At 44.3% G+C, this 17,405-nt stretch overlaps 1 protein-coding gene across 1 annotated transcript in view; it reads right to left on the bottom strand.

Annotated features, from left to right (window-relative positions):
* Positions 1–1,062: 1,062 nt before the first annotated feature.
* The window catches only part of RNF11 (ring finger protein 11), a 31,488-nt gene continuing 15,145 nt past the window's right edge, over positions 1,063–17,405 (bottom strand). The window contains exons 2-3 of the mRNA XM_066192799.1: positions 3,620–3,789; positions 1,063–3,257 (exon numbers count right to left, since the gene is read on the bottom strand). Coding sequence (XP_066048896.1) covers positions 3,086–3,257; positions 3,620–3,789 — 342 coding nt within the window. The 3' untranslated portion in view covers positions 1,063–3,085. The remainder of the gene's footprint in view (positions 3,258–3,619; positions 3,790–17,405) is intronic.

Genomic DNA, 17,405 nt, shown 5'->3' with positions numbered 1-17,405 from the left:
AGCACACCTTTGCTGTGCCTCCTGCGTGCAGGCCCTGCCCTCCCTCCCTGCACTTTCTGTTGCAGCTCTGGCTGTGGAGGGGACAGCAGTGATGTGGTGGCACTGACCTGGGCCCCGTGGGTTTCACACTCAGTGCTCCCTTGTGCTGCTGAAGTGGAGCCTGGTGATCCCTCAGCCCTGCTGGGTCTGTGCCAGGGCTGCTGTGCCACTTCCAGCTCCAAATTACAAATGCCACCGCTGCACTCAGTGTTTTCACCACACTGCACAGGCCCCATGAAAATGCTTCAAAGCGACAGCTCTTGAGGGCTGTCGAGCACCTCCCAGCTCAGGTACTTGCACAGTGGCTCTAAGAGGCTTGTTTGTTTGTTTGTTTGTTTGTTTGTTTGTTTTTTCCCTTCAAATTGCTTTGCAGACATTTTTCTATGGGCCTGCCCACCCTGGCATGAGAAGGGCTTTGGGTGAACAGGTCCAGGTGAGTCAGAGCCAACTCTTTCCCCTCACTCAGCTGCAGGAGACTCCAGCTGGGAACAGCTGTGCTCTGCTGGACTGTCTTAATGCGTTTGAAGTGCAAGTAATTTGTTAGACACTTCTAAGACAGGAGGTAAATATATCTTCATCTTATAGATCATAGAAATAAGGCATAGATCTGGTTCCACAGTTAGCTAAAATTCAGGTTATACATTACTTTGCATTTAATTTAGATCAATTCTTCTTTGAATTAGAAATCACCCAGAACAGTATTGTACCTAAAAACTTGAAAAATAATTTGATTTATTTGTTATATTTACACATTTGTTTTTAAGTTAAAATTTCAACCTTTTTTGGAATGTTCTTTTGTCATCAGCTCCATTTTTAGCCCTTCACACCTTTTTGCTATTTAGCAAGTGTTTTAATAAAAGTAATTTCTTCCCTTAGCCCAGTCAGTATCAGCGTTAAAAGTTCAGCTGCTCAGGTGTCAGCTGCCTAGGAAAGCATTCATCTCAGTAACCCATCACTTCCTACTTCTTTTAAATCTTTCTTAATCAAGTCTTGTAATAAATAAAGACTAATACCACCATGACAACACTGTTTTTTTCAAATTGTTCATTTGCCAGTTTTAACAAGATAAAGAAATGAATACTTAATGTGGACATTGTTTTACCAAAAAAAAAAAAAAAAAAGGAAAAAAAAAAAAGAATCCAACCCCTGAAACAAACAGACAAAAAGGAAGACACAAAGGAACACACATGGAATGATGAAAAAGGAACAATGATATTGCACAACTTCAGGTCTCTCTTCCCAGATTGTGATCCATGTAATTAGGTATGTATATGAATTCAGCAAAACGTTGTGTCCAGATAAATGTCTGGCCATTTGAGTGAATCTAGAACTGCAGAGTGTTTTCAGTTCCTTTTGACTGCTCCTTGGAGTTCTTCTCTAAGGGAGCAGGGTGCTGTCAGCTGCAGGAATAACAAACACACGTTGACTCTCTATTGTGCTGACCAGTTATCCATAACCCACAGAATTACAATTCTCCTCTACTGTAAATGCACTAAGTCCTCAAAGGACCTGGGTCTTCAAACACAACTTGTTGTATCAAGAACTCAAACTATAGCTGAAACACAATCAAAGAATATCCCCCAGTTTGCTGTGGTTAACTTGAGATTGTGTTCCATTTCATGAGACCAGGGCTTCTCACTGTGTCAGGGTGGCACTGAATGCACAGAAGTCACAGTAGGTACATTAAGGGAGTGGGGGAGAAGAAAAAAGGAAAAAATCATGCTAAGTGGAAAAAGGTCTTTACAGCTACAGTCTTTGCTGGAGCCTCTCTTAACAAGCACATACTGTTTGCTACAGAAATCAGGGAATTGTGTCATTCTGGCTATAGCAAGACTGTTTGCCCCTCCACTGCTACACTGACACTCTGTGTTTATATAAACTTTGCATTTATGTGCAGAACAAAGTCTATTTTTCTCCTCTCTGCATTCATTCCTGTTTGGTGGACTGATGTGTCAGCCAGCAGGGCTCAACAGATACATTTAATACAGGAGACTGAGATACAGTATGTTTATTCTTAACTTCTGATAACCTAAGAACTACAAGAACGAGAGATGCAGTATCCATTTACTATGATCCAAGACAACCATTTTTAGGGAGAAAAAAGTAGAATAAGTGATCAGTGCTAACACTACATTAGTTCCAATTTTTTTTTTTTCAGTTATGGCAGCTTAACTATTTATTGTTCATCCGGCCCACTTTTAATCTGATCAAGTTAAAGGTCACATATTAAAGTTTAAGGACTGTTATTTCATCAAAGCCAAAGGAAGTTATAAAAAAACCCCATGAAACCACAGTTTCACTGTAGGACTTGTGTCATATCTTCATAATCTGCATCACTTGTAGAAAAGGGATAATGCATCTCAGTTTGCTTACAAGCTAGGAGATCACTTTGAAGTCTGCATATTCCTAACTGCAAACAAAATATAGCACTTTTAACAGGTTATAAATAAACTGGTTTTCAAGCATAGAGCCAGCCCAACAATAACAATACACTATTAAAAAGACCTAAGGCAATGAATTCCATCTCCAATGGAAAAAAAAAAAAAAAGAAAAAAGAAAAAGAACTGTGCAAACAAGCTTAAAACTATTTCTTTGTGCCAGTGTTATAAAATGTAGATTTCAATAAAGCCTTGACCCAAATGCCAGGACTTGTGAAAAGAATCAGAACAAAACTGGTTACTTTATTTAGGAAAAAAATACTCTTATCTTGCTGCTAATAAAATTGGATACACGCAGTTTAAACATTTACAGTTGCTGTAACACTTTACACAATTCCTATATATGGGTGTAAGAACAAACATTAAAAGACAATGGTGGGTCAAGGCTTTACATTAAAAATAACAACCTACTTTTCTATAGTCTCTAAAATACTATGTTTTCCAATATTTGCAGCCATTCAGGAATAATTTTTTATTTATTTATTAGGAAATGTATACTTTGTGCATGATCTTAATTCCTAATTCCTGGCTCTTTGGGCTGAATGACAAAAGGATCAAACCCATTGAAGTGGATGGTCTCCTTGAAGGTTCAGTAGAGAAACCCTGGCTCAGTTAGTCTCATATGATGAAAGCAGTGCTGCATCCACTGGCTCCATGCAGGATGGACAGGTAAAGGATCTCATCAACCAGTCATCTATACAGTCCAGGTGGTAAATGTGCATGCACGGCAGAAATCGGATAGGGTCCCCATAAACAAAGTCCATCATACAAATGACACATCTGGGGGGGAAAAATAAAATATTTAAGCAGTTGTTACCAACCTGGAAATTAAAAACAGTGTAATATCTACTCCCGGATGCTTTTAGTATTTGTAGGTACTGTGAGGAGTACCCTTGTGTAAGATAAAGGAAAGAGCCTCAGATGCACGGAGCGGTTTGGGTTAAAGGGACCTTGGAGCCCTCGGCAGGGATGCTGCTCACCACCTCAGCCTTCTGCAGGGCTTTATTTTTTAAAAAAAAGCTACATTCAATTACAGTCCCTGAAAATAAGGCAAACCCAGGATGACAAGGTCAGGTTTCCCAGAGCAGCATCCCAAAGCAAAGCGACAGCCACACCCCATCCATCCAGTGCCCGGCACTTACTCTCGGATCTTCTTCTCGGAGCCGTCTCTGCCGGGGTCGTAGACTCCTTTGGGAAGGTGCTGGATGAGGCCGATGCGCTGCGCGATCCGGATCTGCTCCTCCTCCGTCAGCTGCGTGGCCAGGCGAGTCTGGCTCGGCGTGGGGTGATACACAGGGACAGGCACCTGCTCCTGAAAGCAAAACATTTCTGTTAAAAACCACCTCAGAGGCTTTCCTGGCCTTCCGCCGCGCAGTACAATTCACAGTCCTACAAATATTTGTATGAACTCCCACTCCTACTTGGCAGTTTTGGGGCTATAATTACAATGAGAACCTGAGAGAGAATTGAGGGCAGTATTTGAGCAAGGAGCTGTTCATGGTTGTTCTCTGCAAAAGCTTTTGATCTCCAGGAATTGTTCACACAGGAGACACATGGACAAAAGACTCCACAAGCCAGCAGGCAAATAAACCTTCCAGGCACCTGCTGAAGTGCTAAGCTACAGAATGGAGCAGTGTAAGGGCTCAGGGAGATCCCCCAGTATCTGCAACTGAAAGTATATCCCATGATTTTTATCTTCTTTTTACATTTAGGAAGAATTCTTTGGAAAGATGAGGACACTGCTTACTCTAAAAATTTTTAGAGAGGAAGGTTTTTTACTTATTCTGCAATAGTTAAAATTTATGTCAACTCTTTTGGGCCGCACAAGCTTAAATCTAGAACTGCATATTTCATTTTCATTTGTTAAAATAATGTTACCTGGAAAGCACAAACAACAGCTTAAGTAAATAACCCAAGTTTTATGTTTCTTCTCACACACTAATATAACTTTACAAGTTCTCTCAAGCTGGATTCAACTATGGATATGTTTAAAGTATATATTAAAAAAAAAAAAAAGCTATAAAGCAATTCTTCCTCAACCACATTCTGAGAAGCTTCTTTTGAATATTGATGAACTTTAGACCAGATATTTTCACTAACATTTATATTAACATGGTATTTAATTTATTTGCTTTTAAAGCATTTCTTGGTACATAAATACCAATTTTGAACAGGATGCACTATTAGGACAGTATTGGCCTGTAGTCATAAATCTGTTATTAACAGGGAGGCAATTTCTTGCAAGAGACCCATTTTAATAGTTCTTCTTAAACAGCAGAAAAAATTCAACTTATAGATGTGTCTGAAAATAAACCTGCTGCATCAGACACACAATGCACCGAATCATCTGTTTGGCAAATGCCAAATTTGCAGTTTCAGAGGACACTGGTGCAAGCTGAGCCCAGGGCAGGTGTGTGCGGCTGAGGCAGCACAGGTCACCTCCCACATGTAACACTGCATTTGTCAAACCCAATAAAGCCCTTCTCCTTTCACTGCCAGGAATCACAGCAAGTGGACAGCCAGCCAGGACTCCTGGAAGGCCAGAAGAAAGCTGTCCCAGGGGTGAGCAGCCTCTCGCTGGTGCCACGCAGCAGCAGAAGGCCTTGCTCGGGAGAAATGCTAATTACAGATAGAAGGCTGCCTGGCAACTCTTCACTGAACACAGTGCCTACCACTGGCTATTCAGCTGTGGGGTAAAATTCACAGTCATCTCTTAATATAGCTACCCTAGGATTTTCCCCTCTGATTTCCTGGCAGAACTCAGAGGAATTATAAGAAGGTTCAAAAGACAGAACGCCAGGGGTTCTCCAAGTGATTAATTTCCTGACTACTCTGAACCATATTTCACAGAATCACACAATTCTTTTGGATCAGCAGCCTTTTAGCGTTTTAAATTATCTAAAGTATTCTCTAATCATCATTTGGACAGAGAAAAGCACCAGCTGAACCTAGGGCTGGCCTGTCAGATATAACAGTATTCCGAAAGTAACTGCAGCCTTTGGTGCCAGCAAAATAAAGCCCTTTCCCCTGACAAATGCTGCACAGCCTCTCCACTGAACACTTCAGCTCAAGGCGGAGCCTGGTCCTGGTTTTATGTTTCAAGAACTGAGCACCACAAACTACCAGTAACTTTTTTTTTCCCCCCAGGGCTTTGCTGTACTTCTTTGAACAGGTTATTAAAGCACTAGCAGGACATTACTGCTACCTCCTTCACTTGTTACACAGATGTAGAGAACACCCAGCATTGGAGAGGGATGTACCCTCCTTCACACGTAGGAAAAAAGGAGGAGCAGTACAATGAACCACAGGCACAGCCCAGGCTGGTGCCAACGTGGGCAGGAGGAGGGGAGGGAACTGTACTTAACACAGCTCCCCTGGCCTGAGCCATGGCTGCAAGTGATAATGCAGAAATTCAAGGAAAGGCAAAAACAGGACAAAAGATCCAAGAAATCCTCAAAATGTCTGAAAATAGCAACGAAAACTGACAGTGAGTATCTGTAGCAGAAGAACAACAAACTGATGATCTCAGTGAAAATGATACAACGAAAGGAAACTACAGTTAAGTAAGAATCTGTTGTGAGTTAGAACGGTCACATCTGGACAAGGCTGAAGTGAGCAACAATCACACATTGCCCAATCAACAACTGCTTCGGCTAAGTTCTGGACAGGAAATCACAACTTTTAAACCTGTGACGGGCCGGACAAGAACAAAACCTCATTCTCTTGTTCTAGTCTTTCTCAGGCACTTGTGAATGACCACTGAGGGACCCTGCAGCTGTGGAAGCCACTTGTGCGTTACCGCAGTGCCGCTCTCCCCTGGGTGTCACCTTCCCCGCAGAGGGGCTGGAGGGACCGCCGGCGCCCTTCGCGTGCCGAACGCACAAACGCCGGCCCGACTGCCAGCGCTGGATGGAAACTCCTCCCTTTGGCATCCTGTCTCAGGTTCCCTCCCAGCACAGCCACCCCCGACGCGTCTGACACAGCCCATTAAGGCAGGAATTTATAGTCGCCAGCTGGGGGCTTCTACAATTTCGCATGCTAGACAAGAACCTCTTGTCAGAGCAGGAACTGGGTGAAAATGGTGGCGTCTTTCACCGCGATGTCCTCACGCTTGTGAACGCCGAGAGCTGGGGTTGGTGTGGCTGTTGTGAAAAATGCGGAACAAATGACTGTAAATAAACCACAGAGACCACTCGGTACCCAGGCACCGCACACGCTGCCTGGTGGCACTTTGATCTCCCCTCCCCACTGCTATTAGAAGTCTGCCCAAAGTGAGCCCTGCACACGAATGTACCAGGGAAATGAAGAACACAGCCGCACACACGTTGCAGTGTCACATTATAGGGTACATCGACACCGACCCTTTCAAACCAGCCCTCTCCCCTCCAACAGGTAAAAAGAAAAGGTGTATTCATAGCTGTATGATTCTAAAACTATTTTGAACTATTTATTGATGAGGATTGGAGAGCCCGGGTTTCTCTGGCTGCAAGGTGACATGCCCAGCTCCCTCAAGGGACCCCGAGCACCAGCCCTGAGTGGAGCCGGGCTCCTGCCCCCGCCGGCAGCCCCTCGGGCACACACCCAGCTGGCCCCGCTGGCAGCCACGTGGCAGCTGCAGCCCTGGATTTCTCCACTACCCAATCTCCGCAGCGATTTGGGGAGTTAAAACATCCAACAATAATTCCAAACTGCCGGTCCCGTGTGGGTTTATCACCCCTTTGCAAATCCTTCACAGTTTATAAAGGCTGCTTTCACTGACCGAGGTCCTGCTCCTCCAGGGTGGGTGCTCCAGGGGAACGACTGGAGACTTCACTCAACTCACATTTGTAGCCAGGGGCCCCTGACGTGTGTGTATATAAAAAAGATTGTATTACCCAAGTAATTATTATTTTACTCCAAAGATGAGCAGGAATTTATTGCTCTGGTGTATCATATTTCTCTTATCAACCATGGAAAATGTTTTTACAGACAAAATTACAAAATACTGAACTTCTAGCCAAAGTCTGTGTTATTTATCATTTGATAAAGATGTAAGGCACTTCCAACTACGATGAAATTTCATGCTAACACTATTACTACGTGCAAAAACCCCCTAAAAAGGCCAAAACAAATAATCAAATCCACATATTACTGTCAGGCCATGAAATAAAAATCACTTTCTGGCACTTAATTTGCCTTAGTCAATTATTTTTTCCCCATAAGAATTTAGTAATGATGAAACACTTCAGATGTCCATAATCCTGGAGATACACAACTTTCTCTTTGTTCACAAAGTCAGTGGTTTCCCTGGCTTTCTGTGCACAGAAATCATTCACTCCCAATGTTTATTCAACCCTTAAAAACAACAGCATTAATTCAGACTCAAGGACTACAGCAGCGTTTGTGTCTCCATCTCACCCCAGCTCCTCCTCCCTTGGGGGGGAAAAAAAATCATAGAGGGCATCTGGAGGTCTGCATCGCTCACTCCTAAGGAAAAGAAACATTTTCACACATGGCCTAAAAGGCCCAGAAACTTTCTACACACAGATTTCAAAGCACACTTTAGATTCTTGACTAGAAAAAGGAGGTTTCGCCAAGCAAGGTTTTTGAAGTTTCCTCATCAGTGCAACTTAGTTACTTGTATGGTGTTGTAAATCTGCTTTTCTCTTGTTTTACAGCCTTTTTGTCTTGTTTTTGCAAGTACGATGAATTTGTAATACTCTGAAAACAGGTCAGTGGTAGATCAGAAACTCTTAATCCCTGGATAAAGATTATTTTAAGATCCCTCTATGCCACATATCAGCAGCATGTCATCAGGGCTTTTGTTTGTTTGTTGTTTTTATAATTGCACCAACATGCCCAAATTATCCTTTCAGGACGGTCAAAGGTGAGATGAATAACTCCTAATATCGAATAGTTCCAGAGGTTAAAGCATCACTGCTGTCCCTGAGATCCTGTCTACAGCAACCTGCTTTCCTCTACTGACTGCTTTGCCCTGTTTTCATCTCTAAATTTTCTTCCTCACCTAATCCAGTGCCCTCTGTGTGTCTCACCCTGGGATATTAATTTGCATTTTATCAGATCAACAGTGTATCTGTTAATTCAGTCCGACAGAGGAGACAAACACCTCCCTAACTATGTTTATCCTACATCTTTTTCACACTTTTTAAAAACCAGTGCTTACGCTCCTTGTGGTTGCTGCCTAATTAATTAATGCAAATATAACAGTTCCATTTGCATTTCCCCAGCTGTTCCCACAGCTCTGTTCTGAAATCCCTTCGACTTGTAAACGTCCTGCCTGGAACAGGATGTCTGAAGGCAGCTGCCCTGGTTCACACACACCAGTCCCACCACACTGCAGCCCCAGTGCAGCACTCATCACCCTTACACACAGCTCAGCCTGGCTGCTCCCCAGCTTTCTCACCTCTTAAGGAGAGCAGGGAGCCCAAATAACTCACCTAAATATGAACAACCTCAGTTTACAAATGTAAAGTCAGGAGGTGAGAAAAATAAAAAAAAAACAACCTGCGCTCTTCGAGGTCTGTTTCAAAAAATTCCTGCTGAATTTGATGAAATTTTCTCTTCTCACCACTCTACTACTCACAAGGAACTTGCTGGGATCATGGTCCAGGGACCTTTTCTGTGAATGTCATTCTGATCAGGGTGAAAAAACTCAAACTCCATCCATATGTGAATACACATTCTGAAATAGTATCCTCCCCCAAGACACATTAATGTAAAACCACGCGCCATTATAATGTGCATTATACAACAACTACAGCTTACTTTAATAATCCCTAGAATATTATGAGCAGCCTGCCAACTATAAAAGCCTTTTTCTGCCATACAGAAGAGAGCAGTTAATTTATAAAGTTGAATAGCAGTTGCTATAAAACATCACGTAATGAAATTGTTACCCGATTTTTAAATACTTCTGCTTCCAAATAGTCACTCAGTACTAATAACTGCAACAGCTGAGCACTTAATACTAACAAGTTCTTCAGAAAGAAGAATCCTCTCCTCTCCCATCTCCCTTTTGGAAGGGACATCTGGGACAGGCAGATCAGATACATGAGCACACACACTTCCCACCATGGTGCTCCTAAGGAAAGATAACTGAGAATTCTGGCATTGCAGGAATAGGGCACGGCAAATACGGTTGGTATTTAATAGAACAACAGACTGAGGAATCAGTTTGCACACAGGAGAGGAACCTGCAGGATCTGTGCTGTGTTCCTCCAGCTGTTGACTCCAGTTAAGAAGAAACACCCATTTTGAGTCATGGATCACACTTCTGAGAGAGGTGTTTTTTGGTGAAAGCCATGGTGGTTCTGCAGAGATGGCACAGCCTCATTCACACCATAACCCAAACTGTAAAACTGTCTTGTGCATTCTTCACAATTATTCCACTGAAATTACTGGGAAATAAATGTATCTGAAGAGTGGGAAAAGAGTAACAACCGTGAAAGGAAGTGACTCCTGCCTGACTGCTGACTCTTAAAATATCACCTGTCCCCTGAGCTCAGCTTTGCTACCAAAAATAGGGCTGGGACAGAGAAAGGAGGCACAAAGTAGATGTATCCTGCCTGCTGCTTTCCTAGACAGTGACAAGGGCTGTGAGAAAAGGACTTTCAAGTTTCGTCTCTGTGCTGTCACACAAACCCAAAAAGGCTATCAACCTACTGCCAAGACAAACAGCTGGCAGGGCCCTTGCAGCCTGGCCAGAACAAACCCAGCCTCACCTGGCAGATGGAAATCACCTGAAGCTCTGCAGTGTCACCTGCTCTGAAATTTGATTAACCATCAAGGCAAACCTAAATACAAAAGACTAGCAAGGAAGAGTTGTAGGGAAAAAGCAGTAATTAAAAAGCAGTAATTACTCCCTGGAAGCACAATCTCCTGACACAGCCAGTTCTGACATTTCCAGGCTGCACAGCAGGTTTCTCTGACTCAAGGGCGTCAGCCTTGAGTTCTGATAGTTCCACTTGCTGATTTCTTGTTCACCAGCTTTGTGTCAGTTTTAGGTGTCCTTGTTCCACTCTCCAGAGATCCAATCAAACATCAGAGTGTGAATTTTTTCAGGAAAGTCAGTAATTTATACACCAACATGTCCCAGACCAGTAAATTGCTCACCAGAGAATTGATTCCACCCCTCCAGACAGCCTCACTGACAGCTCAACTTACAGCATCAGGCCACAACTTCTGAGAGATAACAAAGCCCTCTTGTTACAGCTCCCAGCATGTTTATTTTAATAGGCTTTTTTTATATTGAGAAGGGAAAGATTCATAAACAATTTATAAAAATTCATGCTTTTCTGTCAGGCTGCTGCAGTGAGAAAAGCCAGGAAAGAACAGTTGCACCTAAACATTGAATTAAGGACACTCAGGCAGAAAATGCAGCCTCCTGAGACTGGTACACCCCAGGGACTACAAAGCAAAGCAGCTGAGTAGGGAGAAAATCCAACAGAAGGGGCCAACAATCAATTCTGCAGCAGGTGGTGGAAGAACAGCAGGTGAATGTGGACCTTCCTACCCCATAAGCAACCCCACATTGGTGTCATTGGTACATGTTCTCTCCCACTTAGGCCAAGTGGTTCTTTGCAGAAACCCTCCTTAGGCTTGACAAGAGGAGACAGCTATTACAGTTATTACTGTGCTATGGCTGCATTAAGCGCAGCACTTAGGTTTCAAGTGAGATGGCTGCTGGAAAACTCAGAAGTAGATTTAACAGCAAATAAGAACCTGAACTTTTGGGGGAAGAAAACAGTTCTGAGGTGGAAAAGGCTGAAAACAAATATCTCAGACTGTCTCCTCTGCTGAAAAGTAAAGTAACCTACTGTGTGCCAGCCACTGACTGCTGTGGAACTGCTGGGTAGCAGGAAGCAAAAATTAAAAAGAACACCCCAAACAAAGGAATGGAGTTAACTGTGTTTTTGGAGGCTGCATTCAAGCACAAGACACGAGGGAAGGTATGATGGAAAAGCTGACAGAACAGGAGCAGTCCACATCGGGGAATCGTTCACACTTCCTTTAGACACATCTGCTTTCTGCAAAGGGTAACTATCAGTCAGTGCAACTTGTTTACAGTATAAATCGAAGGGGTAACAGCTAAAAAATGGTAGTATTGATCATGCTGGGGAACTCACAGAGTCTGCAGGCAGCGGTGACTCTCACTGAGCCAGGCCCTGTGTGCAAACAGGCTTTGCTCACACCCCGTCCTGCTCCACGATGTTGGGCACGTGGGACCTGTCCCGGACACTGTCCTGTGCACACCCCAAACCACCCCGAGGCCCTGACTCACCTCTGGGTACAAAAAGCCCACACGTGCTTCTGCCACCTGAGACACGGGCCTGGCCCAAAGCTCCCAAAGCATTGCATCACTCCGACAAGCGCATGCAAGTCCTCAGTAGGAAGGGTTGGGTATGGATCACTGGACAGGCATTCCCATGGAAGAGTACAGGAATATAAGGGACTTCAGGTGGGCGGCGTAAGGCACCAAGAGTGAACAGCAGTGCCCACTGTGCCCTGAACTGCTACTGAACCCACAGACTCAGTGCAGCTGAGTAAGCACACACAGTCCCTGCTTATGGTGCCATTTCAGGGAATTTGGAGATTAGGGCACAGCTGATTCCAGCTGGTCTAAAACAGCACTGCCTCAGGACTGTGGGTCCTGTCACGTCCCTTGCAATGGCTCCAAGGACACTGCTCTGACTGACTCTTCCCCTCATGGAAAGCAAACAAACCATTGCCACTGACAGGGAGATCTCTGCAGCTGCTGGGAAAGTTGGGAACAGGCACGCAAGAGAAAAATGGGAGGAGTGCCCCTGTTGGGACTCAAGCCAATTGTGAAAACCTGACTCCAAACACTTAAAAAATAGCAGAAGTGCTAAAATATGTCTTCTGGCAAGAATTAGGTCAGCTTGATGGCAATTCGAAGAACAAAACAGCCCTTCTGAGGAGTTCAGGAACAAGGTAGCAAAATTATGGAAATCAGCTCGAATTAGCCAAGAAAACAGACTGGGGACAAGGAGCCAAGGAGGGAGTAAACATGAAAATGCACGTAAGCTGAAGGCACGAGCAGTCAGTCCGTCAGGGGAGAGCTGCTGAGGCACAAGTATAGGCTGTACTTGAGTGTGTAAACTGACATGTATATGTGTGTATTTAAGGGTGCCAGTCTGAACTAATGTGAACACCATAACACACAGCATGGAAATATTATGCAGAACTAGGAAAGTATTTTTAAAAAAGAGTGAGTAGGGTATCAAAGGATTGGAGATACCAAGTGACGAATGATCTCATCTCTAGGCTGAACATTACTGTTCAACATTTGACAAGCACCCTCCTTGGGCAAAGAGGACTCTCCAGAACGCAGTTTAACAGCCTTGCCTAAAGCTCCTTTCCACAGACATCCAAAAGCATCCTATCAAGGAGCATAGATCCTCCAACATCAGCTTCCTAAACAGGACTTAAATAGACACACCAGTCCCAGCTAGACTGAGAGCATCACCCTTATGTAAGGTCTCTGTGAGGTGTCAAGTCGGCTTCAGATAAGAGGTAACACAAGTGACAAAAACAGGCACAGCAGCAGCTTCCTCAGATCATCTGCCCCTCATGCATTATCCTAGGCCGTGACACAAACTGCTGGTTTTGTAGCCACCCGGTTGTAAGCGAGCACCAAAAAGAGGCCTGAAAGAGGACACAGTCGTTCCTTTTATAGAGATACAGTCTGTTACCTCACCAAAAATACACAGAAGAGGAAATATAGGAGAAGGCTTCTGCAAACCGTGACAGCGACCTTCCAACCCGGGCCCAGCTGATGAGGCCAAGCTGTGCCAGAGCCTGGGAAAGGTGGGCCAGCAATGGGCTCCCCCAGCAGGGAAAGCCAAGCAGAAACCCGATGGACATTTTTCTGTCAGGACTGGCAGCAAACAGGGACTTTGAAGAGCAGGAGTCTCACACACTGCAAACCTCTGCCACACCTGCCAGAAGAATTTTCCATCAGGTTCACAGCAAACAGGGACTCAGGAGAGCGGGACTCATGCAGCACAAAGCTCTGCCACAGCATAAGGAGAGGAGAGAAAACAGATTGCTCTGCTAAGGATAAATGACTTGGGGGAGAAAAGGGGCAGCAGTCCACACGCTATTGCAGAAGAGCTTCAAAAAGCAGATGGGGCTGGTGATGAGCTGGGTCTGTGTAACCACAGAGCAGGAAAACCCGCAGCAGAGAGACTGCTGGTGTGGGGCGCCTGCTGCGAGACTGTGTCAGTGAGGCAGCCCGTGACAGCAGGGTTTGTTCCAAAAACCAGGAATCCGTGCTATACTTCACTGCATCGTAACTTTGTACTCAATTCGAAATATTTTAATTGCCTTTTTTAAAAAGCCATCCTCAATTACAGATGCTTGCTCACGCAGAAAGCTGCCACACCTTGGCAGTTTGATGGTACGCTCAGCTCCACAGGCCTTTTCATTTTCTTACTGGCATCTGAATTTCTAATGAACAGTGGATACCCCTGGGATCAAGGTGTGTGAGAAGCCCCAGTGCAGCAGGGGACTGTGCACAGGCAGCCAGGAGGCTTCCTGAGGCCAGTTAAAGGATACATCGACATGCTGCATTTTGCAACAGCATAACCACAGCTTTTTTTTTTTGTGTGTGTGTGTGTGTGTGTGTGTGTTTGTTTTTCTTTTAGCATGTTTCTGCATCAGCTTGCTGGAAAGCCACCGGCAGATGAAGCCTCACATACACCTGCCCTGCACTGGGGCACCTCAAACACAGTCTGAGTCTCTGCGCACCACTGTCCCGGTGTCACTGGTGAGGGTGTCCCTACCATTCACCCAGCCAACAGCTCCTCTCTTCCACCAGATCCTGGGAAACTGACTGGGGTTTTCCGTGATTTCAGCCACATCTTGAGGCTGGAACTGGGGTTTGAATCAGTGCCAGCAGCACCCTGAACTGCTGGGCTGTGCACAAGAGGCACAGCTCAGGGCACGCCATAGTGTGGACACTGACACTTCCCCCAGGTGCCCACTCGCTGCCATCTCCCACTTCAGGAAGAACGAGCACACGCAAAAAATGTGATCTGACTATTTGTTTAGTGTCATTTTGATAACAACATTAATTATTTCATCCCTGAGTTAATAAGCAGCAGCTGTAAACAGCCAGAGGCACCGAGTCAGCCTATCGGCTCATCTCATCCAGTCATTTATTAATCTTAAAAGAACGTCCCAGGCATTAAATGAATATTCCTAAATCTCCTGGTTTGTTGGGGTTTTTTTAAGCAGTTCTCTATTTATAAGCAAGTAATGACTGCATGAATATCATGGCACACTAAAGCTTGATGGAGCTCCACTTCTTGATGCAGTATTAGCAGTGAACACAAGGGCAATGTTTCTATTTTTTCCAGCTAAGTCTTGTCCTCGCAAGCAATGACTCTGCGTTTTCAGCTCGCAGGGCACAAATCCAAGTGTGATCTCATGCAACTGTCAAACCTCTTCTAACAGAAAAAAAGCCTGTGCCAAGAACAGGTAGAGAAATCATAAATAGCTCTCTCAGGAGTTGGTTATACAAGTGAAATATTTCCAGAACACGTTTTTCCTACTATTTAAAAAGTTTTAAATGCACAGAGACAGTTCAAGGGGCGCCTGGTCATCTCTTTAATGTGCCACCAGACAACATGGATTCATTGCACTGCTATGTATGAAGGAGCCAGTTGCTGGTGCAAGCAGGATCAATTGCAAACGTTCAGCCTCACAGATAGATAAGGTACAACCTCCACCACTAACTGTACATGCAAACACCCGGCTAATCAGCCTTTTCCATCTATGGTGTAGTGGGGCTTTTTACACTCATGTTTGGATTTTGCCTGTGCTGGTTTCACACCAAAAATACCCATGTCCCTTTCAGCACAGGTGCTTTTGGGATAGGTGATTTGAAGGGGGAACTGAAGCAGGTCCAAGGTTTTGCAAGAGTGAGAGGGAAGAACAGAGCCCAATCCAGCCTCTGCAGCTCCCATTTCATCTTGTTCAGCTCCAGTGGGATGAAGAAAAACCTCTGTTTTGTCAGACCGTTCCCCTGCTTACACCCACTGTCATAGAAGAGAGGGCTTTGTTTACATGCAACTGCCTTTCTGAAGGAAAACTTACAAGCTTCCACAATGGATTCATCCTACTGTCTGCATGGATCACTAAAATCTACCAATGCCCCCACTACAGCCTCAGTAGCACACTTAGTAAGGATTTCAGATACTACCAGGGACATGGCACTTGAGCACCTACTTAAGTACTTGCCTGAATTATGGCTCAGGCTGCCACAAAATCTCAGAAGAACAGAAAACTGTTTGAGAGGAGGGACATGAAAACAGAGAGGTCATTTTTCCGAATATGGACTGACTGGTTGGAAGACAAAGCCCCATTTCACCCTGACACACCCGCATGAGGGCAGCTGCAAAGCCTGGAGAGTTCCAGCCTCAGCTCATGCATCCGTAACAACCCATCCTTCACGTTGTGTGAGCAACACCAGAAACCCTAAACACTAAACACAGTGATACACAAGAGGCAGTTCTACAGCTGGGGCTGAGAAAGTCTCATGGAAATACAAAATTTGTCCGTGCAAATTTAAAAGCTCTAATTTACCAAGAACATTTACACATACATACACAGATGCAGCTCAGGTCCTGCACTGAGGTTTAACTCCATCACTCTGGGTGAGGTTCATGCTCCTTTTGTTGTCCTCCTGAGTCAGAAATGAGGGCCCAATGTCCATAACATTATGCTACCAAAACTCTCAGGCTTTATGAAAATATAAAGAAACATTCATACTCACTGTATTCTCCTGCATTAATGTTTAGGGTGGAATAACCATGTCCTGCTCCAACCTACACGCTCACTAAAATAAGTTTTGTCAATTTATACTCACACAGACAAACTGCAGTCACAACAAAACACCAGAATGGAGTAACACTGAGCTTTTTGGAAGTAAAAAAAAAATATACACACAGCCCCAGCAAAACAGCTATCAAGAAAACCTTTGAGTTCTTCACGTTTACCTTATGACATTTAGTCTAGACATTTAGTCTTGTTACCCTGGGAGTCACCAGGGTGTAACTACAGAGGTAACTGTATTACCTAGATAAGCCCCAAGAGAAAAAGCAGCTTGTTGCTCAGACTGTAACTTCATTAGCAGAAATATCATGACTCAATGACTATGAAACATTTTAGTTATCTTTCTAGACTTTCTAGCTCACCCTTTGATCCCTGAATGGAGACCTCTCCAAGAGGCAATGGATGCAGCAAAGTAACTTGGGAAGCAGATGGCATTTAGTGCCACTCCTGCAAGTCTACAGGACTAAACTCACTTTGTCTCCTTATGGTGGGCTGCAGTTAAGTGAAGTCAGGGAATGTGCTTCCCTGGGAACACCACAGATTAGCTGAACCAAACAGCCAAGGTAACAAGATGAACCTGAATTCCTGTCTTTAAATGGGTTACCACCTTTCTTATCAATGAATCTCCTGTGCAGTAAGGACATGAGTAGAAATTACTGCAGCAAACAACTTTTTGTTTTCACTTCTTGTTTTGAATCACACAGCAAAAACAGAAATGAACTGACCCTTCTGGGAGGTGGGCAGCTCCGTGTTCTTCCTTGGGGGCAGGAAAGGACTGGGCATGGCCTTCTCTGTGAACTTAAGCAAAAAGGAGCCCAGTGCTCATCAAAATGAAGTCTGCTGAACACCATAAGCAAGCACCCTGCAGCGTAATTTCAGACTAGAAATCAGGTTAAAGAAAACTTCTTTGCTCTGCCGAAGCTTTAGACTAAAATTAGCCTTGAAATAACTTACAGGCCTGGTTCTACTTTTTTTGTATCATTCCATGTAGTGCTGCGCTCCTGGCGAGATCTTCATTCATGTCAGGGAATGGTTTACCCCAGTGAGAGAGGATAACATCCAGCAGCACGT

Source organism: Chamaea fasciata, unplaced genomic scaffold, assembly GCF_029207755.1.
Source record: "Chamaea fasciata isolate MVZ Bird 193981 ecotype frontalis unplaced genomic scaffold, bChaFas1.0.hap1 SCAF_10, whole genome shotgun sequence".
Taxonomy (NCBI): domain Eukaryota; kingdom Metazoa; phylum Chordata; class Aves; order Passeriformes; family Sylviidae; genus Chamaea; species Chamaea fasciata.
The sequence above is the reverse complement of the archived record's forward strand: the minus strand, read 5'-3'. Positions and strand labels throughout refer to the sequence as shown.